Below are 24,049 nucleotides of genomic sequence, written 5' to 3' on the forward strand. Positions count from 1 at the left end.
TGGTCATTTTTGCACCCCGAACCTTCAGGACACCTACAAGAATACTGCGGTAAATGCAAAAAATACAATCACACACCTTTGCACTAATCGCTTTCCCATTTAATGGGTTATCTGTGGTAGCCCCTGAAATAAACAAGCACTTCACATTTTAAATGCATGTGTTCCATAAAGTGAGTGTAAACATTAGGTTACAACATTGCATTCTTGAAGCAGAAGTTATTTCTACGCCATCACTTCCATCCAATCCTCACAAAGGGTTTTGCCTTTATTAACAAGTGGTGGTCAAATATTCAATTAAAAATGCTGGTTGATAGCACTGGTATAGGCTAAAATTATGCAGACATTTATTTCAGCTGCCAGGAGGCTGTTTCAGGCTTGCTAGATATGATCAGTAAATAAAAAGGAAACCATGGCTTTTTAGAGCAAGGCTTGGGAACCAGTAAGCATGGCAAGGGGACCAAGGGGAAACACAAATTGTTCTACTAAAATATTATAATGTACAGCATATGTCAAAAAGGCAGTGGGGGAAATGGCCAAACCATCAAAAGATCCTCCATTCTTTAAGCAAGCCATAGCTGAATCACAAGTGAAAGGAAAGAAAATGACTTGATTCCCCCATCAACAGTCAGTGTTGATGAGAGATTCCCTCCCGCAATGCTATTGAATTCTGCTGGAGGAGGGAGGGATTAGGGGAGCCTTTCTGTCTGGCAGAATACAATGATGACCACTAGCAGTGGATTGACTTGGATACAATCAGCCTGTCCATACATGGATAGAAATTTAGCTGGTCACCGTTTACACCAAAACTGTACAAGGATGTAACTGGATGTAAGCTACTCTGTTTTCTCAACACCATTTAAAGGGGTAATCTATTGTATAGAAATCAGCAGTAAACTTACAAAATGCCAAGATATACACACTTGCTACTTCTTTTTTTCCTTTTGAGCTGCTACAGTTCCACTTTGAATGTTGTACATCCTTCCAGTACAGCTGAGAACACACTTCTCTTATCATGTAAAAAGTATAGGTAATGAGCTCACTGCACTGTGTGTAATAGATACTATGTTGTCTTGAATCCAGATAAGCAAGACATGATCAGATACATTTCTAGCGAACAGACATTTTGTAGAACATTAACTTGTTTTATCCAGCACTAAAGGGGCTATTTAAAAGGGAAATATGATAGATAATGATGATATCCACACCTCACAGTGTTGACAAGTCATTCCTAAAATGCAGAGATGTAGATGCAAAGATGGTGTGGAGTCCGCAGTATCCATGAGAGTGTTTTCTGGATAACGCTGCGAAGAACACTCTGTAACAGGAGAAGGGTCCAGCCACATGATTTTGTCAGGTCATGTGATCAGGATTTTCTTCCGAGATCCCCCACATTCATTTATAAATGTATATTTTTATTAAAGTTGAGAATAGCCGCTGCAAGGCCATACCACTGCTTTAAGGCTTTTAAAATTCACCTTTTCTAGAAAATAGCCTGTGGAGTCAAGGGGCCATTTGGGCCCCCTTGGAAGATTGGAGGGAAAGCTTCCATTTCAAAATTCTGTCTTGTTGCTAGAACATGAAAACCACTGAGATGCCCACTCCCAACATTAGAAGGGCAAGACCCAAAGGATTTCATGTTTAAGGCAGGACATAGGGATTTCTAAATTTGAGTTTTTTCTATTTAGGCTTCTAGGAGGGGGCAAATGGTCTATAGATACGACAATAAAATAAATTAACATTTTACAAAGCTACATAGGGGGTTAGTACCCACTGGAGCCCTTGACTACAATTTCTGGAAATGGTCAACTTAGCCTTTAAAAATGGGACACTAAGGGAGAAGGAGGGGATTTACTAAAACTGGAGCACATAGAGTATGGTGCAGCTCTGCATAGCAGTCCCTTCCTTTAGATTGTAAGCTCCACGAGCAGGGCCCTCATATTCCTTCTGTACTGAAATGTATTGTAATTGTACTGTCTCCCTTATATTGTAAAGCGCTGTGCAAACTGTTGGCGCTACATAAATCCTGTATAATAATAATAATAGTCAGTCAGCGTCTGGTTTTGTCAAAGCTTATTTGAACAAGCTGAAGTTAGATGCTGATAGGTCACTATGCACCACTGCACCAGATTCTGAGTGCTCCAGTTTTAGTAAAATTCTCCCCAAAGTGTTCAACAGTAAAGTAAAAATGTAGGCAATACCTTCTGATGGTTAACTGAAACTATTATGGGGGTGTAAGATGTTGAAAACACTCAGTTCAGTTTGACAGGCATTATTTTATACATAGAACTGAGAAATCATACTTCTATATACACATGCACAGTGGACATCAAAAACACAATTGTTTTATCCACACTGTAGAACCTGTGCCTGATAAAGTATTTGCAATGCAGAATGAGAAACCATACATTTTATAAGGAATACTGCATCATCTACTAAAGCATTTATGTCTATGTGCCCCGAAAAGGCTCAATCTTTTCAATTATATGCTTCACACATTGCGACATTTTGGAAAAATGTCACAAATGGGGATTTCATTGTTATGCCGCATGTCACATTCCACAAGGGCATGCATTGTGAATCATTGTTTATCTGTCACTTTAGCAAAAATGTTGCAATCTGCACTATTTTAATGCCACACCATTGTTTTTTTTGGTCCCCCTATGTTTTGTCTGGAGTTCCACTTAAAATGTGGGTACAATAGTTGGCCAACAAATTCCAGTTGAACCTGTCAAAACTTCTGACTACAGGCTGCTTGTCCAAAAGAAAGGTCAATGACAAACGTGAAGACAGGTATACTACCTATTTGTAAAGCATAAAAATGCCTGTTTATTAAGATATTACATTTTTATTTCGATAGTTTGAATCAGTGATATGTTTGGTTAAATTAGAAACAAATCACAAAAGAGTTTTTATGTCAACAAGCAAATTTACACATTGGTCCTAGACCAGAGAAATCCCTACATTTCTCCAGATCTGTTAATACAAAATTGTCCAAATTAGCCCAGTTTAGCATCAGAATGCAGCACATATTGGTAACCCCCATGTCACCAGATAACAAAAAATGTGCATATCATTAACTGCTTATGTCTTGCAAGTCAAATTTCCTAACTTACTTCAAGCGGAACTATGGGCAAAATCAAGCAGTCTACCCTGTGTCACAGCTTTAATACTTGTTGATCCTAACAATTATTGTTCCATGTTCTGACATGGGGTGACAACACTGTTTGCGTAAAATCACACAGCAGTGTTGTCACCTTATGGACAGGATAGTCTTAGAGGGACATGTAAATTTAAATGGACTTAAAAGACAAACAAATAAAATTCGAACTCCAGATAACACTTTTTAAGCAGTTATTCAACAGTTGTTTTTCTTTTGGAAAAAAGGTTTAGACCATATGAACAAAAGCCAACTGTTGTAATCACTCCTGTCAGTGTGGTATGGTTTCCCACAACCATGTAACTGTCACTGGACATCTTGGCCTCTTAAAGAAAGCAGAAAAATATTTGAACTTCTGGCAAGGTCAACAGGTAAAAAAAACTATGTCAAGGCCCTTTAAGATGGCCGCCATGGGGAGATACAAAAAAGGGGTGGCTAGCAATGCACACAAGTGCAATGCAGTAGTGCAGCATTACAGGGTCAAATCAGGCAGTGAGGAGGCCATATAAGGCCTCCTCGCTATCAAATGCCCTCTGAAATGCGATCTGAACATGGATTGCTCTTCAGAGGGCAGCACAAATGTGAAGAGTCCTTATGGGGGACATAGAAAAACTGCTGTGGTAATTCTATTGACAGACTGCAATATACAGTATATGTTTTTTTTAGTTTTATTTTGCCCATAGTTCTACTTAACCATCAAATGAATAAAGTTTTGTATAGTCACTCTATGTATTTGTTAATATTGTAAGTAAAGCTGTGTGATTTCTCAGTAGTAGTAGCAAAATATGTTTTACATTGCCTCCCCTGAGCTGCCCTTGTCAATGAATCACTAGGTTCATTTCTTGTCAGGCCTGTCTCTAACAATGATACAAATTAACACAGCCGGAGAAGGAGGGGAGGGTTCTGCAGCAAAGGAAGGGGAGGAGAGAAGTCTGCCGATCATTGGATGAAGCAGAGGGTGCAGAGAAGTTTGTAGATCCTTTGCTGTAGCAAAGGGAGGGCAGATCATGGACTGCAGGAGGAGGAGAGAAGTCTGCAGATCATTGGCTGTAGCAGAGGAAAGGAAGAAGTCTGCAGACCAATGGCTGTAGTGGAGGGAATGGGGGAGTTTGCAGATCCTTGGATGAAGGTCTGTAGACTACTGGCTGCAGCAGAGGGAGGGGATGAGTCTGAAGGGGATTGGCTGCAGCAGAGTGAGGTGAGAAGTCTGCAGATTGTTGATTGTAGCAAAGGAAAGGGAGGAGTCTGAAGATCAGTGGCTGCACTGAACAGAGGGGAGGGGCCCTCAGATCATTGGCTGTAGTGGAGGGAAGGGGGGAGTCTGTAGATCATTGGCTGCAGTGGAGGGAAAGGGGGGAGTCTGTAGATCATTGGCTGCAGCAGAGGGAGGGGAGAATTCTGCAGATCATTGGCTGCAGCAGAGAGAGAGGAGATATCCTCAGATTATTGGCTGCAGTGGAAGGAAGGGAGGAGTCTGTAGATCATTGGCTGCTGCAGAGGGAAGGGAGAATTCTGCAGAACATTGGCTGCAGGGGAGAAGTCTTCAGATCATTGGCTGCAGCAGAGGGAAGGGGGAAGTCAGTAGATCATTGGCTTGAGCAGAAGGAGTGGAGAAATCTGCAGATCACTGGCTGCAGCAGAGGGAGGGGAGAAGTCTTCAGATCATTGGCTGCAGTGGAAGGAAGGGAGGAGTCTTTAGATCATTGGCTGCCGTAGAGGGAGGGGAGAATTCTGCAGAATATTGGCTGCAGCAGATGGAGGGGAGAAGTCTTCATATCATTGGCTGCAGTGGAAGGAAAGGAGGAGTCTGTAGATCTTTGGCTGCAGCAGAGGAAGGGGGTAAGTTTGAAGATCACTGGCTGCAGCAGATGGAGGGGAGGAGTCAGCAGATCATTGGCTGAGGCCTATTAAGCACTAGTCAATAGCAAGTGAGAAACAGCAGAGCTCTCTTCCCAAGGATCCAGCTCCCAGTCTGTGTTTACAGTTTTGTGATGCAGATGACTACAATACTGAATAAGCAAGCGCGTGCTCTTTTCCGTTTCCACAAATCTCTTGTGTGCAGTCTATGACCCTTTTGTACTAGGACAACTGCTTAAATAGACTTAATAAAATCTGTGCTGACAAGATGGCTTCTCATGCCTCTCCACAAAATCACGCCTGGTGACAGAAATAAAGAGAAACCCTCTTTATATAGAAACATAAAGAAAACTGCATACAATGCTTCTCTCAATCTGTCAATACTATAGGCAGAGAAATGTGTGTATTTGCACTAATAAATATTTAACATTTTTCCATGTATTTTATTTTAATCTTAGAAAAGAGACACGGTATTAGTGAGGCTTTTATGCCACTTATAACAATATTGTGCTATCAATCAAAGAATAAAAAAACAGCCCAGTAAGGTTTATCTGTATCTGAAAATAAAATACACACAATTACAAAAAATGTACAGGTATGGAGACGTTGTGAGCCTGTAGAAGAACACAGTGTTATAGAGGCCTAATCTCCAGCACTCTCTCCCTTTCCATTGTCATCTACATCCAAACTGAGAAGGTCGAGTTTATTTGGACAGGGCGAAGTAAACAGCATTCCCTTTTTTTACGAAAATTCACATAAGTTACCATCGGGCAGAAAATGCCACAAGCAAAGCCACGACAACTATAAGAAGGTTCCATGAGTGGACGTAAGCACTGTTCCCTGGCTTTTCTGATGATTTGGAATTGTGAGTGATATGTGTCTGTGTGTGCACTACGGAAGCATCTCCTGATGCTGTTTTGATGCAGACGCTGTCAGTGCAGCCATCTCCACTTCCTGATCCGCTGATGTCATCACCTGCATAAAAACAATAGTGATTATTAGTGCATGAAGACATAAACATACAACTTGGACAAATACAGTTACAGGCAAACAGCTAAATATACAGATGAAATACAGCAGGTAAAATAAGTATTGAAAATGTCACCATTTTTCTAGGTAAATATATTTCTAAAAGTGCTATTGACATGAAATTTTCATGTCAGTAACAACCCATGCAATACATACATACAGAGAAACCAAAACAAATAAGTTCAGAAATTAAGTTTTGTGTAATAAAATGGAATGACACAGGGAAAAAGTATTGAACACATGAAGAAAGGGAGGTGCAAAAAGGCATGGAAAGCCCAAACACCAGCTGAAATCTATCAGTAATTAAAAGCAATCCTGCCCCTTGTCTGTGCAAATTAATATCAGCTGGTTCAGTCTCAACAGTTGGCCTATAAAAAGGTGTCTCATTACCAAGAAAGAAACATCTCATGATGCTCTCTCAAAACCTTCACAACCTTATAATTGCAAAACATACTGATGGCATTGGTTACAGAAGGATTTCTAAACTTCTGAATGTTCCAGTGAGCACTGTTGGCGCCATAATCCGGAAGTGTAAAAAACATAATTTCACTATAAACTGGCCACGACCAGGTGCTCCTCAAAAGATTTCTTTTTGACAGAGGAGTGAAAAGAATTACCAGAAGAGTTGTCCAAGAGCCAAGGACCACTTGTGGAGAGCTTCAGAAAGACCTGGAATTAGCAGGTACAATTGTTTCAAAGAAAACAATAAGTAATGCACTTAACCGCCATGACCTATATGCACATTCACCATGCAAGACTCCATTGCTGAACAAAAAGCATGTTGGAGCTCATTTAAAGTTTGCTGCACAACATTTAGCCAAGCCTGTGAAATACTGAGAGAATATAGTCTGGTCAGATGAGACCAAAATGTAACTCTTTGGATGTCATAACACACACCATGTTTGGAGGTCAAATGGCACTGCACATCACCCACAAAACACCATACCAACAGCGATGTTTGGAGGTGGGAACATCATGGTGTGGGGCTGTTTTCAGCATACAGTACTGGCAAACTTCATATCATTTCAGGAAGGATGAATGGAAAAAATGTAGAAGATGAAACAAGGGTGGACATTTCAGCAAGACAATGATACCAAAAACGAAGCCAAGGAAACTCTCAACTGGTTTCAAAGACATAAAAAGCTGCTAGATTGGCCCAGCTGTAGTTAGAAGCTGATTGGCTACCATGCACAGCTGTAAATAGATTCTGCACTTTGTAGATGCAGATGCACTCCTTTTCCCCAGAGCTTAGTGAATGCGGTGAGGCTTTACTGTGTAAAGAATACCCAATCAGGTGCAAGGAAAATAAAAAAAAGCATTTTTGCTTGCACATGATTGGTTGACGGAAATCAGCAGAGCTCCACCACATTCACGAACTTCTGGGGAAAATGAGTGCAACTGCACCTGCAAAGTGCACAGTCTATTTGCTTTCATTAAATCAATCCCAATGACTGATTTAAAGACAAACACAGATGCTTGTAAAGACCACAAGGTACAGTATCTGCACTTCTGCATTGTTATCACTGACAAACAGTTTAGGCCAAGTTAGGTTCACTTAAACCTACAGCTACTCTAAAAGTCTCAAACCAACATTTATCTTCTTAAGACAACATACTGTACATGGATCGACATTCACCAGGTTCAACAGGGATTGGTCGAATTTCGATCTATGTATGGGCAGGCTCGTTGTACAGAATTCAGTCTACTGACTGATTTCCGTACAACCAACCTACAGTCAGGTCCATAAATATTGGGACATCGACACAATTCTAACATTTTTGGCTCTATACACCACCACAATGGATTTGAAATGAAACGAAAAAGATGTGCTTTAACTGCAGACTGTCAGCTTTAATTTGAGGGTATTTACATCCAAATCAGGTGAACGGTGTAGGAATTACAACAGTTTGCATATGTGCCTCCCACTTGGTAAGGGACCAAAAGTAATGGGACAGAATAATAATCATAAATCAAAATTTCACTTTTTAATACTTGGTTGCAAATCCTTTGCAGTCAATTACAGCCTGAAATCTGGAACGCATAGACATCACCAGACACTGGGTTTCATCCCTGGTGATGCTCTGCCAGGCCTCTACTGCAACTGTCTTCAGTTCCTGCTTGTTCTTGGGACATTTTCCCTTCAGTTTTGTCTTCAGCAAGTGAAATGCATGCTCAATCGGATTAAGGTCAGGTGATTGACTTGGCCATTGCATAACATTCCACTTCTTTCCCTTAAAAAACTCTTTGGTTGCTTTTGCAGTATGCTTTGGGTCATTGTCCATCTGTACTGTGAAGCGTCCAATGAGTTCTGAAGCATTTGGCTGAATATGAGCAGATAATATTGCCCGAAACACTTCAGAATTCATCCTGCTGCTTTTGTCAGCAGTCACATCATCAATAAATACAAGAGAACCAGTTCCACTGGCAGCCATACATGCCCACGCCATGACACTACCACCACCATGCTTCACTGATGAGGTGGTATGCTTAGGATCATGAGCAGTTCCTTTCCTTCTCCATACTCTTCTCTTCCCATCACTCTGGTACAAGTTGATCTTGGTCTCATCTGTCCATAGGATGTTGTTCCAGAACTGTGAAGGTTTTTTTAGATGTCGTTTGGCAAACTCTAATCTGGCCTTCCTGTTTTTGAGGCTCACCAATGGTTTACATCTTGTGGTGAACCCTCTGTATTCAGTCTGGTGAAGTCTTCTCTTGATTGTTGACTTTGACACACATACACCTACCTCCTGGAGAGTGTTCTTGATCTGGCCAACTGTTGTGAAGGGTGTTTTCTTCACCAGGGAAAGAATTCTTCGGTCATCCAACACAGTTGTTTTCTGTGGTCTTCCAGGTCTTTTGGTGTTGCTGAGCTCACCGGTGCGTTCCTTCTTTTTAGGAATGTTCCAAACAGTTGTTTTGGCCACACCTAATGTTTTTGCTATCTCTCTGATGGGTTTGTTTTTTCAGCCTAATGATGGCTTGCTTCACTGATAGTGATAGCTCTTTGGATCTCATCTTGAGAGTTGACAGCAACAGATTCCAAATGCATATAGCACACTTGAAATGAACTCTGGACCTTTTATCTGCTCATTGTAATTGGGATAATGAGGGAATAACATACACCTGGCCATAGAACAGCTGAGAAGCCAATTGTCCCATTACTTTTGGTCCCTTACCAAGTGGGAGGCACATATGCAAACTGTTGTAATTCCTACACCGTTCACCTGATTTGGATGTAAATACCCTCAAATTAAAGCTGACAGTCTGCAGTTAAAGCACATCTTGTTCGTTTCATTTCACATCCATTGTGGTGGTGTATAGAGCCAAAAATGTTAGAATTGTGTCGATGTCCCAATATTTATGGACCTGACTGTATTTGATTTTTCTGAATCAATCATTGCCGCTGGCTATAGCTGACAGCGCTGATCAGTGTATTCTGATGGTGGAGAAGGCTCCTCGCTGTCAGAATACAAAGGCTGAGTGCAAGGTTTCCCCTATCCACATCAAGTGTGTGGATGGGGGACGAGGGTCTTTTTTTTTGTCCAACCCACTGGTTGAATGAAAACAAATGAATAATGTATGGGCTGTCTTACTGTAAGCACCAGGCACAGACAACAATTGCAGACACTGAACAGCTAAGAAGAACTGATGTGTATGTTTAACCATCAGTATTGAAAAACCCAGAGCACATATTTAAATAGATATACCAACTACCACCTACAAATATGAGCTGTCATTTGAGAATTTTACTTACTTGTGTCCTGAAAGTCCACATCATTTCCATTGTAGGCATTGCGGAGACGGTTTGTCATGATTTTCAGCTGCATGATCTGCTGACGGATGGTCATATCAGGCTTGGTAATATCTACGTCAATCTCAGGGTTATTTATTTGGCTGGCAAGGCCACTGCCCATCCGTTCTGGCATGTACCTAAAGCAAAGCACAACTTATCATTAGAAATTTCAGTAATACCGCACAATAATCTTACGAATACAAACAGTATTTTGATGTTTGCTCCATAAGTGCTACAGACTTAATTGTAAGTGCCTTTGCACTCCCAGCTTTCTCTTAGCCGCCCCTGCAAAGTATCAAAAATACTTGTTCAACCTGCCAGTGAATTCCACCTTGTGCAGCTCCCCGTGATGGATGACCAAACACAGTTGCACTGCTCCTGAATTACGAGCAGAATTGTCATTCTCATGTAGGCTGTGGCTATGGGCACTACAGTGGGATGAAAAAATATTGCAGGGGGTGAAGCTGCGGATTCACAAGCCTGTAGCCTGCCATTCAACACCTGGTCACACCTAGCTCTGCCCACAGATCTCTGGAGTGACAGCACTGTATCTGTTGCTGAAACCATTCCACTATTAGCTGCAGTGTCTGGGAGGAGAAACATGTGAAACACAAATGAAGGTGGATTTTGTTTACTTTAGGAGACTTGCACATCACATGGTAAGTAACAAGATTTTGGACCTGTTTAGGCTGCCATACAGGAGCCTTCAGCCGTACTTTAACCCTTTTTGTTTAGATATACTTTAACAATTGCTGTGTATGTGGTTCACCAATGATTTTACAGCCCCATAGCTGGAACATTAAGACATTTGGTTAAGGTAGTACTCTGCTAAAATGCTATAAATGTATATTTCTCTTTGCAGATCAATGTCAACAGACCCCAAGTCCAGTTATTTAGGTTCACCGAACATGTCATACCAAGATGGCATTTTCCAGCTGCTAGACACAGAATGAGTTACCTCGCTCGGGTCATTCCATTCCAGCACTTGTCTTCATTGCCCTGGCCAGCAATATTCTTTTCGTTGCAGAATAAACTTGGTAATGATATCCAGTAATCCTGGATGTCACTGAGTGTCGCTTTTACATCTAATACCTACAAAAATAAATATGATTACATTTATAAAATAAATGAGCATGTTAGAATAATAAGAAGTCCTTGTTCTACTGACAGTTCAATACACAAATGGAAGAATTCAGCTTTAACCTTCACTTTTTTTGAAAAAAATAACAAATGTGCGGTCAGGCTCCTGCAGACTCTCAGTATACCATACCTCCTGTATGGGCAGACAATTACTGAAGAGCAGGAAGATCAATGAACTACAAGAGGGCTCACCAGTACTCTTGCAGGTCATTGAGAACTACAAGCTGTCTGCCGTGGTGGAAGAAGGCACTTGTAGCTCATTTATTCACAGATTGCTGTGAAAGAATGACACGGCTGTAGGTGGAACCCCGCACAGGCTTGCTATTTTTAATGGAAAGGGGGAGGGGGGGTCAACTAATGGAGGATTTTACACGCTACACCCAGCACTGGGTGCATAGGGGATCCTTGCAGTTTCTTGCCAACAGTTTCCCTTTCTTTACCATTTTTACCACTACAGGTTATTTCCATTATCCCTGTTTCTCACTCATTCATTGTTCTCTCCATCCCCGCCATCCTTCTATCCACCTCAGCCACTATCCCGTATTGCACCCTTTCATCCTCACACAGATCCTTCCACCTCTGCCTGTCACACCGTCTCTCATTATCTCTGGGATGGTTGTTAACACTCACTCCCTTCTCTCAGCCAGCTGGTTTGCCAACATCTAGCAGCCCTGCTAATTTACAGCCTCTTCATCCGACCCCAGCCAGAATTCTCTTCCTGACAATAGTCCTTCCATATCACTTTCCCTCTCTCTCACTCCCTCCCTCCTCATCTGCTTGTTCTCTGGAGGCTCTGCACCTTCACACAGGTGTTCGTCCCACCATACACATACATTGCAGATGGCCGGAATCCCCACCCTGAACACCCCAACACTGTCTCATTGCTATCAAATGGAGATCACTCCCTCTCCCCCTCCCTGCCAGCCAGCCCATTGCTTTTTTATACTGTGGCTGTTCCTTACCAGTCAACAGTATTCCCCATGCCCATCCCCGACCATCCGTCTCCAGTACCCTTGCCCCCCCCCCCCCCCATCCATTTGCCTCTTCTACCCTCTTCACTCATACCTGCACAAATCCTTCACCCTGTTTTTACCTCTATAGAGACCAGGATCCCTCAGTTTCACTTCAGTGCTTCTCTATCCATTCCCCATCTCCTACCCATACTTTTCCTTTTCCCCCCTACCGCATGATTCCCATTCCCATCCCCCATTTTTTGCAGGTGTTAAAGAAGAAACTCGAGAACTCATAGAACATTTTACTCCTGCTTCTGCTTGCTTGCGTGGGTGGAATGTATACTGTGCCAAACCTTGCTTACTCCCCTCTTCCATTCATCCCATGTGATCAGGGCAGTACATATCACACCCACACAAGCAGTGGCAGTAATAAGAAGCTCCGCCTCAGGTTCTTCCTTAACCCCTGCAAAGCACCGGAAGAGAGCCAGAAACTATGGAGGGGAAGGTTATTGGGAGATGTCATTCCGAATGTAGATTTAGCCCAGTGACAGCTTGCCAGAATAGATAAGAATGTCTATGACAGCAGCTTCCCTGCGCAGCTCTGCTTGAAGAGACCATACCTGTATCATACATTACTGCCCCTATACTGTACCCTTTTGCCCCCTGTACTGTGCCTGCTTACCCTCCCCTTGTACTGTTCCCCCCTGTACTGTGCCCTCCTGCCCCCATGTACTGTACCCTCCTGCCCCCCCTGTACTTTACCCACCTGCCCCCTGTACTGCACCCTCCTGACTCCCCTGTACTCTGCCCTTCTGATGCCCTGTCGTCTGCTCTACTAACTTTTTATATTGTTTAGATATTTGTGTTGATTAGTCTTTGATTTATGGTATGTTTTCTTATTGTTTAAACACTTGCCCTCCAGAGGATTTACCCCCCTTCCTGACCAGGCCATTTTTTGTGTTACGACACTGCATTCATTTAACTGACAATTGCGCGGTCATGCAACGCCCAAATTAAATTTACGTCCTTTTTTTCCCATGATTTGAGCTTTCCTTCAGTAGTATTTGATTGCTTGTGCAATTTTTTTTTTTGCGCTATAAGCAATAAAAGACCGACAGTTTTGAGAAAAAAACTATATTTTGGACTTTTTGCTATTAAACATGTCCAGTAAAAAATTTTAAAAAATCAAATTTCGTCATAAATTTAGGCCAAAATGTATTCTGCTACAAGTCTTTGCTAAAAATAAATCCCAATATGTGTAAATTAATCAGTTTAAGTGAAAGTTAAAGCGTTTACAAATGGTGGTACAGATACTGAGAATTTTTTTTTCTTTCCTTACTAGTAACGGCGGTGAACAGTGACTTTTAGAGGAACTGCAGTGGGCATTCTGACACTGGGGGGAGGGGGGGGGAACTAACTTGGTGTCATTGACATCCCCAGTGACACCGTTACAGTGATCAGTGCACTGACACTGTACTAATGACACTAGGCAGGAAGGGGTTAATGTGAGGGGTAATCAAAGAATTAATTGTGTGTAGGGAGTGTTTTACTAGGGGATGGGGGTGTGTGCTTCACTGTAAGCACACTGCTCAGGATGGCTGTGCTGTGCAAAGCTATCCTGAGCAGTGTGTCCGAGCTGACAGGGAGGAAGACTGTAAACAAAACAGTCTTCCTCCCCGTCGGTGATTGTTGGTAATCACCGGACGCCAGTGGGTAATCACTCTGTGACTCACCTCCGTGGCCGCAAATGGCGTGCGTGCCCCTACCCGGAAATGCAAAATCACGTATATATACGTGATTTTGCGCACCAGTGTCGCTGTGTAGCAGTAGATCTGCTGTACGGCCGTGGGTAAGCGGTTAAAGACAATTTTGTTGAAAGTACTAATAAATATATGTTTAATTCTATCAACTATTTATACTTTAATTCTTGAGAGTAGATGAGTATATTGGGGCAGACTGGTAGGGGCCCCAGTGCATTACGTTGCCCAGGGGCCCATGATGCTATTAAGATGCCACTGGCTACACCCTAAATATGGGTGTAACTTGTAACATGCTCCCAAAGGTGAATTTGCTATAGTCACATTGGTTAAAGATCATTTCTGATTTTGAAATCAGTAACAAAGCTATCTCTGTGGATTTATTAATATAATAGCCATAGACATTAGAAGATAAAGATTCCTACATAAATTAAAAAGTAAATACTGCCTGCATTGCTCCCACCTTGAGAAAGTAATATCTGTCAGCCAAGAGATCCATCACCTAGGAGTGTCCATTGACATCCATGTATTCTCATAAATATCTGAGCAACAAACATCTAATCCCACCTTAACCACTTGCCTACTGGGCACTTATACCCCCTTCTTTACCAGGCCAATTTTCAACTTTCAGCGCTGTCACACTTTGAATGACAATTGCGCGGTCATGCAACATTGTGCCCATATGACATTTTTATCATTTTTTTCCTCACAAATAGAGCTTTCTTTTGGTGGTATTTAATCGCTGCTGGACACTTTACGTTTTGCGCTATAAACAAAAAAATTGAAAAAATTATGAAAAAAAAAAGTTTCTTTGTTTCTATTATAAAATTTTTCAAACAGGTAATTTTTCTCCTTCACTGATGTGCATTGATGAGGCAGCACTGATGGGCACTAATAGGTGGCACTGATGGGCACTGATAGGCAGCACTGATGGGCACTGATAGGCAACGCTGATAGGCAGCACTAATGAGGTGTCACTGATAGGCGGCACTGATAGGCAGCACTAATGAGGTGTCACGGATAGGCGGCACTGATAGGTGACACTGATAGACAGCACTGATAGGTGGCACTGACTGGCATCACTGCTGGGCACTGACTGGCGGCACTGCTAGGCACTGACTGGCACAACCACTGGGCACTGACTGGCATCACTGCTGGGCTGCACTGATGGGCACTGGTGGGTGGCACTGGTGGGCACAGGTGGGTGGCACTGGTGGGCACATGTGAGTGGGCACAGGTGGGTGGCACTGCTGGGCACAGGTAGGTGGCACTTTTGAGCACAGGTGTGTGTCACTGCTGGGCACAGGTGGGTGCACTGCTGGGCACAGGTGGGCGCACTGCTGGACACAGGTGGGCGGAACTGGTGGGTGGCACTGCTGGGCACCAATCATCAGGGTACTGATCATCAGTGCCCTGATGATCGGTGCCGATCCCTGCTCTGACAACTGCCGGTTCTCAGCAATACTTTCCTCGCGCTCTGACAGCGTGAGGAAAGTGCAGCCGAGAACCGACAATTGCATTTCCCGGTGAACAGCGTGTCATTGGACACGGCTGATCACGTGGTAAAAGGCCGCTGTGATTGGCCTTTTACCACATCGCGTGATCAGCTATGTCCATAGGACACAGCGATCATGGAGATCGCCGGGTGCGCGCCAGGAGAGCGCGTTCTGGGAGGATGTCATATGATGCCCACCCAGAACTGGTGGTCGGCAGGTGGTTAAACAGACCTGAACAAGTAAATGAGAATAGGGAACACCTAGAAATGTTGACTGTGTCTAAGCAGTACCCTGAATAATTTACCTTTGTCTGTAACTTCTTCTGAAAAATAGCATTGCACTTTCTGGAATGTGAGGGAGCCTAGGCACCCCTCTGCCTACAGCTTTATAAGTGTGAATCTGCAGTGTGAGATCATCTAAGTAACGGCTGACTTACTGAGGACAATTGGAGTGATATTTACTGCAGTCACTACTGCACTGCTCACTGTTCTGGGGGCTAGCTGGGGAGGAAGCTGTGCTTGAAGGCATGCGGTGCAAGGAACTTTCTGATTCCGAATAGTTCATTTTGTGGATCTGCGCTTTCTGCAGTTTCTGATCGATTGCCCCATCAGTGCACCAGTCACCAGAGGGTCAGCTCTGACATGAAGAAGTAAAGTCTTGCTCATTTTCCAAGATGACCATCCTCACACAGAGACAGTGAGTTTGATTTACTAAAACTGGAGAGTGCAAAATCTGGTGCAGCTCTGCATAGAAACCAATCAGCATCCAGGTCCAAAGCTTAATTGTTGAAAGTTGAAAGCTGATTGGCTACCAAACACAGCTGCACCAAATTTGCACTCTCCAGCTTTAGTAAATCAACCCCTCAGTGTGGAACAATGCTTTGTACATCAGCAATGGGGAGATGATCAGATGCAGAGAGCCTACGGGCAATACTGTTTATCAGCCCTTTGTACTCTGCTTACCTTTTCTGGGCAAAGCCTCAACAATTCACACATTTTGATAGGGATCTTATCTTATAGGTACACAGGGAAAAGGTATACATATATAAATGATAGAATTTGAAAGAGATATTATAACTGATAAAAAACAACTTCACTTACTGTATAATCCAGACAGTTCTAATGATACATTTGGAGTTGCTATTTTCTCATTCTCCATATGTAGGAGAATAAAAAGGTGAATTTGTCAAAATTGGAGGAGCCAGAATCTGGAGCAGTTTAGTATTGCAACCAATCAGCTTCTATGTTTCATTTTCAAATCTTAACTGAACAAGCTAAACTGCTGCTCCAGTTTTGATAAATGTCATCCAAAGCATTTATTTGCACTTCAGACTGCTAGACAACAGTCCATTACTATCATTTAGAGCTTTGGGCTCCCCTTTGTTTAAAGGCAGTCCTATTGTCTGAAATATATGTCCCTAAAGGAAAGCTATACTAAGATACACATGTAGGCTGCCACAGCGGAGTTTACCTGGAAATCCCATTTCTATCAAATAAGAAACTCCCAGCCTGTATTTTGCTCTAGTCTGCAGCAGTGTCTTTGCAAATACCCTATTTATCACCATAATGGATTGTCCTTGGGTCATTTTACGACACAAGGCTGTACAGTTGTGCTCAAAAGTTTGCCTACCCTTGGAGAATTGGTAATAGCATGTACCATTTTTAAAGAAACCGTGTGTGAGCAGGCTAAACACATTTCTTTTATTTCTTATGGGATACATATTCAAAATGCCTCTAGCTCCAGCTGCCCATTCATCTTGACAAAATGCCTCCAGGTCATGCAAAGTCTTTGGTTGTCTTGCATGAACCACGCATTTGAGATCTCCCCAGAGTGACTTGATGATATTAAGGTCAGGAGACCTTGATGGCCACTCCAGAACCTTCACATTTTTCTGCTGTAACTACTTGTACTTAGGGTCATTGGTGTGCTGGAAGGTCCAAGAATGCCCCATGCGCAACTTTTGTGTAGAAGAATGCAAATTTTCTGCCAGTATTTTCTGATAACATTCATCTTGCCATCAATTTTCACAAGATTTCCTGTGCCATTAGAGCTCACCCCCCCCAAAACATCAATGAGCCACCACCATGCTTCACAGTGGGGATGGTAATTCTTTTCACTGCTGACCCCTCTCCAAACTTAGCACTTATGGTTGTGACCATAAAGCTCTATTTTGGTCTCCTCACTCCAGATTACAGTGTGCCAGAAGCTGTGAGGCATGTTAAGGTGTTGACATGCCTCTGGCAGTTGCGGCTGCAATCTTTCTTGGTCTACCTGACCTTGGCATGGTATCAAGAGAATTTTCCACTTCTTGATTGAACAGTACTAATTGGCATATTCAAGGTTTTGGATATTGTTATATCCTTTTCTACCTTTATAAAGGTCCATTACCTTGTTACGCAGGTCTTTTGACAGTTCTTTTCTGACCCCCATGGCTCAGTATCTAGCCTGCTCAGTGCATCCACGTGAGAGTTAACAAACTCATTGACTATTAATACACTGACACTATTTGCAAATTGAAAAAGCCACAAATGTGGGACATTAACCTTTAATTGCCATTGTAACCTGTGTGCAGCACCTTGTGTGTCTGTACCAAGGCCAAACATTCCAGGGTATGTAAACTTTTGATCATGGCCATTTGGGTGATTTCTGTTGTCATTATGATTTAAAAAGGAGCCCAACAACTATGTGATAATAAATGGCTTCCTATGTTCACTATCCTTAACCCCTTCGCGCCGGTGCCTCACGGCCCTTTAAGAGTTTCAGAAGCCGGGAGGCGGGGCGGGGTTTAGCGTCATGTGACTGCCGTGACACGCCGTCACGGCGGTCACATGATCGGGAAAGGTCCCGATTGAAAGAGGAGATCAGGACCTTTCCGTGAGTACCGGACATGTGTGCTGGGAGCGTGCAGGGCACGCGCTCTCGGCACATATGTCCTTTTTTCATAGAACGCAAATGTGCGGCCGCTTGACGTCTAGGCTGGCGTGAAGAGGTTAAATAAAACAGTTTTTTGGCATGATCGGTCATATTTTCAATATCAATGCCAACATTTCATGATTTCTGCCAGGGTATGCAAACCTTTGAGCACAGTTGTGTTGTGAATATGTCCAGCACTCCTGCCTTCATCACTCACCAGGTTCTCCATGCTGGGCACCGTAGATTTATCTTCTTGAGCAGCCTTTCCTTTTCTTTTTCTCTCCTCTGGTTTGGGAGTCTTGCCACCTTTTTTGGGGTTTCCACAACTTTTAAACAACTGCAGAAATGAAAGAGACTCTTTCTGTTAAGTTGCAGAGTATGTAGCAAACATGTATAGCAATATATACTGTATGTATTAACAAAGCTTTTATAATATATTCTATTTATATATAGTATTTATAATATATAAATACTGTATAATAATAATAATATTCTCATCTGTCCTGAAATCACAATATTCAGATCAGGTCAGAATCCATAAAAACGGTTTTGTCTTTATAACTGGACAACTGCTCTGGTTGTGTAGAGGTCTAACCTGGTAGTAATAAAATGGTCCACACAAATATTTATTTGTTTATTTATTACAAGTACTTATACAGTGCCATCAATTTACACAGAGCTTTACATATAATGTACATGCATATCAGTCCCTAACCCTCATGGAGCGTACAATCAAAGCATACATACACATATTAGGGCCAATTTAGACAGGAGCATAATAATAGTCCAGTTTAAATGAATTAGATAGAAATTAGATTGAAAACAAGAAGAGCAAAAAGTCCAAGTGCTAGGACCGAGATCTATTGGGGCCACTTGCTCACGGCTGATAGTATCACAATAGAGGAAATGATAAATAGTTGCAAAAAAACCAGGGCTGAGAAAGCTGGCTTGTAATCAATACTCACCCTACTTTTATTCTATAAGTACTTCATAAAAAGCATTACGTTAAAAAAGCAAAGCTCATCCAGAAGATGCGGTGACCCTCAGTGGTACCAGTGGAACATCCGCTCACTCATGCCCCCGGGCTGGGATGTGGGATGGTGGTATTCACGGTGTACCACTTTCTCAATTGGGGACCGCGGCGCTCCGGAACTGACGTCACAGGGTCCCGGGAGGAAGCGGAAGTTGACCGCTGGGCTTGGACCACAAGCTTCGCTGATAACCACGACAATGAGTTTCGCACTAATGTGCTTTATCAAGTCACCACAGCTTTCTCAGCGCTGGTTTTTTTTCAACCATTAGATGGAAAATACCCAATGTATGGCTGCAGAAACTGATGTGCTGTTAGCCAACAACAGATCAACAACTGCATGACAAAGGGTGATTGGAATAAAAATAATGCTGACCATACATGGATTGAAAGCAACTGTCTGAGTGGTCTGTCAAAGACTTAAAGCTGACAATTCAGACATCTTTTCTTGACAACTAGCTGAGTATTATGGTGAATGCTGCATCTGAATCTATATTAATGGAATTCTGCCGCTTGCTAAGTATACTGAGGTTATGCAGCTGGAAGTGGATTCACTAAATTATGTAGTTCCAATCATAGATAAACCAATGTTGATGATCCCTGGTTTACTGCAACCATTTAAAGAGGTTTAACATGCATGGGAGAGGTAATATGCCCTACAAATCCAGGAGTGTCACATACTGGCTGCAGTAAACCAAAACTAACGGAGTTTTATTTTGTGAAGAATAGTTATTAGCCATTATGGCCCAGGGCACCCAACCTTACCAAGGTTCAACCATCCATATCTACTTCCCACTTGCTTTGATGAGGGTCCTGTTTTCTGGATCACTTATTATATACCCCTCAGGCTACTGGGTAAAGTAAAAGGTTCATTTAACTGTCACCTCATCTGGTTATACTAACCTTCTCTCTGATGTTTTATTCGCCTATTTGTTTACCCAAAGAAGTAAAAAGAAAAAGCTTGCAAAACAATTGCAAAAATGGAGTTGCTATTGCATATCAAAAGGTGTTTCATGTGTGTAAATGGAAAGAGTAGGCACATTTGCATTGCAAGGATTTCCATTTTCCTGGCCACTGAGTTTACATACAGTCATGGGCAAAAATATTGGCACCCCTGAATTTCTATCAGATAATGCATTAGAAAATTGTTGCAAGCAAAAATGTTTAGGCATTCTCATGTTTATTTCTTTTGTTTGCATTGTATGACACAAAAAAGTAGAGAAACAAAAAGCCAAATCTGACACATTCCATGCAAAACCCCAAAAATGGACTGGTCAAAATTATTGTGCTCTCAATTTAATATTTGGTAGCACATCCCTTGGAAATAACTGAAATTAATTGCTTCCCGTAACCATCAATGAGTTTCTTACACCTCTCTACTGGAACTTTGGACCACTCTTCTTTTGCCAATTGTTCCAGGTCTCTCAGATTGGAAGGGTTCCTTTCCCAACTGCTGTTTTGAGATCTCTCCACAGGTGCTCTATGGAATTGAGATCTGGACTCATTGCTGGCCAGTTCAGTATTCTCCAGCGATTTATCTGAAACCATTTCTGGGTGCTTTTTGACATGTGCTTTGGGTCATTGTCTTACTGTAAGACCCATGACCTCTGATGGAGACCCAACTTTCTGACACTGGGCCCTACATTGCTCCCCAAAAATCTTTGGTAGTCTTCAGATTTTATAATGCCATGCACACGGTCAAGACATCCAATACCTGAAGCAGCAAAGCAACCCCAAAACATCAGTGAATCTCCACCATGTTTGACTGTAGAGATTGTATTCTTTTCTTTAAATGCATCATTGCTTTTTCAGAAAACAGTAGAATGATGGGCTTTGCCAAAAAGCTGTAATTTTGTTTCGTCTGTCCACAGCACATTCTCCCAAAAAGATTTTAGCTTCCTCAGGTAAATTTTCACAAACTCCAATCTGGCTTTTTTTATGTTTCTGTGTCAGCATTGGGGTCCTCCTGGGTCTCCTACCATAATGTTCCTTTTTATTCAGATTATGATGTATAGTGCGAGCTGACACAGTTGGGTCAGCTTGAATTTGTCTGGAAGTTGATCGAGGTTCTTTATCCACCATTCAAACAATCCTTCGTTGCAATATTTGACCAATTTTTCTCTTTCGTACATGTCCAGGGAGATTAGCTACAGTGCCATGGGCTGTAAGCCTCTTGACAATGTTGCACACAGTAGACACAGGAACATTAAGATTTATTAATTGATATAGGTGAGTTTATTACAAATTACAGGAGCATCACAAACTTGGAATGCAATTATTTCTTACAATTTTGAGAAGGTCCCAATAATTTTGTCCTGTCCATTTTTGGAGTTTTGTGTGGAATGTGTCAGATTTGGCTTTTTGTTTCTCCACTTTTTTGTGTCATACCAATACAAACAAAAGAAATAAGCATGGAATGCCTAAACGTTTGTAATTGCAACAATTTTTTGGGCGAAGTGGTACATTATCTGACAGAAATGCAGGGGTGCCAATATTTTTGGCCATGACTGTATATTGTGTTTCCAGTGAATGTTTATATTAGGATGTCTGATGAAACCGCAATACATTGCCTGAAAATACCTTGTTGGTTACTAAGTCCTTGTTCTCCTGCATGTAGGTTATAGCATCAGAAATCTTTGTATGGATGGTTCCCACAATGTACTCCACTCCAGCAGCTCCATTAAACTTGCCCGCAACTAGCAATAAAGACTCTGAAAACCACAAGAAGAGATAACAATCATTTTATGGTTTGCTTGTATATAATACAACATTTTCTTATCCATGTATTCTCACACAAAGATTAGCCTTGTCATTAGAACTGAGGCTAATGTTAATGTCATCAATTTAAAATTGTGTTGGCCATAGCTCTGGTTTTTGGTTGGATTTGTGCTTTAACCAGCTCAGCTTTCACCCCTGTACACACCCCTATTGACCTGAGCAATTCTTACACTTCTGCTACAAGCTGTTTTTTGGAAATAACTTTGCCATTACTTAAAAAGATAAGTTCACCTATCCTTATACGTTACACCCCCTATTCAGGGCGTAACATGTAACATGGTACTGTTGCAGCAGCACCCATCTCCATTGTGACAGCAAGCTGAAGATCTTCACCCCATACCCGCTGTTGCAATTTTTTAAAAACGTGACCGTGCGGGGCTCCTCCTATCCAACTGCATCACTCATTCACAGATTTCTGTGAATGGGAGAATTACAAATATCGTCAGCCATAGCGGCTGATGGTTTTAGCTCTCAGTGAGCTACCAGGGCACTAATCAGTGCTCTAGGTAGTTCTTTGGTTCTATTTGTTAGTCAGGGACTGCTACACTGACACTCTACATGAGCCTTGCCTTGCTCCTTTTTTACCTACTAAAAGATGTGCATTTATATATTTTTATTTTTTTACAAAGGTGTACTTCTCCTCAAAAAACTATACTCTTTTGGCCTCAGAGACTCCGCTCTCTCCTGGCTCTCTTCCCATCTATCTCAACGCTCCTTCAGTGTTACCTATAACGCTGCCACCTCCCACTCACTCCCCCTCTCTGTTGTGGTCCCCCAAGGTTCTGTCCTCGGGCCCCTTCTCTTCTCCATCTACACCTCCTCCCTTGGTCAACTGATCTACTCCCACAGCTTCAACTACCATCTCTATGCCGATGACACTCAAATCTATCTGTCAGGGAACGAGAAGATCACCGCGGCGCACGAATCTGCACATGCGTAGGATCCCGACAAGACATACAGGCAGGCGGGCACTAGGACCCAGGCCCACCTGTCACTAATGACGGTGCCGGGCAGGCACTAGGACCCACGCGCGCTTGTCACTAATGACGGTGCCGAGCAGGCATTAAGACCCAGGCGCGCCTGTCGGCGCCGGGCGGGCTATTTAAACCAGCTCTTGCAATGCTCACATTGCTGTATTGGTCTTGTTCCTGTTGTTCCTGCTTGTTCTGTTCCTGAGATTGCCTTGTTGCTGACCTAGCCTGACCCTGTTTGCCGTTGACCGTCTCCTGCCCTGACCCCTGGCTCATCTTGACTTCTCTTCTGCCTGTTCCTGATGATCTGACCTCCTGCTGCTGAACCTGGCCTGTGACCCGATTACTCTTTGCTTACTGATCTGTACCGTTTGTCTCCACTGTTACGGACCCGGCCTGCCTGACTTCGCTATCTCTCCAAGGTGTCATCCATCCATCCATCCTGCACGGATCCACCCGCTGCTGCCAGATCTGCTCCGCCTCTTCACAGCAGGCTCTGATCCACTTCATACCACTGGCATTTACCTCTACCACAGCTGGGTGTACTCAGGGGCTGCGAACTGGTCTCAGCCTGCTCCAAGTCCATCCCCACCATCAGGGGCTCTGGTGAATAAGCAGACTGGGGCTTAGACTCTGCGCTCTGGGGAACCCTGGCTTGTGGATCTCTAGAGTCACTGCCAGTCGGTACCTGACACTATCTCTCTACCCCTCACCTCACTCCTTCAGTCTCCGCCCGAATCACTAGCCTTCTGAATGACAGACTGGATGTCACTCCACTTCCTCAAATTAAACCTTGCCAAAACCGAGCTCCTAGTTTTCCCCCCAGCCTGCAAATGACCTCTCCATCACGACCAACAACGCCACCATCAGCCCCCCCCCCCCATAAGCCTGAGTACTAGGTGTCATTCTAGACTCCAATCTGTCTTTCCAGCCCCAGATCCAATCGCTGACAAATTCATGCAGACTCCACCTCCGCAACATCTCCAAAATACGCATGTTCCTAACTCCAGAAACTACAAAGCAACTCATTCACTCCCTTATCATATCACGACTTGACTAATGTAACTCCCTCCTTGCCGGCCTACCCCAACACAGGCTATCCCCGCTTCAGTCTATCCTGAATTCTGTGGCCAGACTCATCCACCTTACCAACTGCTCCGTATCCGCCACCCCCC

At 42.9% G+C, this 24,049-nt stretch overlaps 1 protein-coding gene across 1 annotated transcript in view; it reads right to left on the reverse strand.

Annotated features, from left to right (window-relative positions):
- Positions 1 to 77: 77 nt before the first annotated feature.
- GPC1 (glypican 1) overlaps positions 78 to 24,049 on the reverse strand; it is a 130,340-nt gene continuing 106,368 nt past the window's right edge. Inside the window, exons 5-9 of the mRNA XM_089672359.1 lie at positions 21,706 to 21,836; positions 18,313 to 18,432; positions 10,795 to 10,928; positions 9,798 to 9,973; positions 78 to 5,989 (exon numbers count right to left, since the gene is read on the reverse strand). Of these exons, the coding sequence (XP_089528485.1) occupies positions 5,775 to 5,989; positions 9,798 to 9,973; positions 10,795 to 10,928; positions 18,313 to 18,432; positions 21,706 to 21,836 (776 nt within the window). The 3' untranslated portion in view covers positions 78 to 5,774. The remainder of the gene's footprint in view (positions 5,990 to 9,797; positions 9,974 to 10,794; positions 10,929 to 18,312; positions 18,433 to 21,705; positions 21,837 to 24,049) is intronic.

The sequence above is a fragment of the Staurois parvus genome, unplaced genomic scaffold (genome assembly GCF_062004578.1).
Source record: "Staurois parvus isolate SC_StPar_1 unplaced genomic scaffold, SC_StPar_1.0 ptg000126l, whole genome shotgun sequence".
Classification (NCBI taxonomy): domain Eukaryota; kingdom Metazoa; phylum Chordata; class Amphibia; order Anura; family Ranidae; genus Staurois; species Staurois parvus.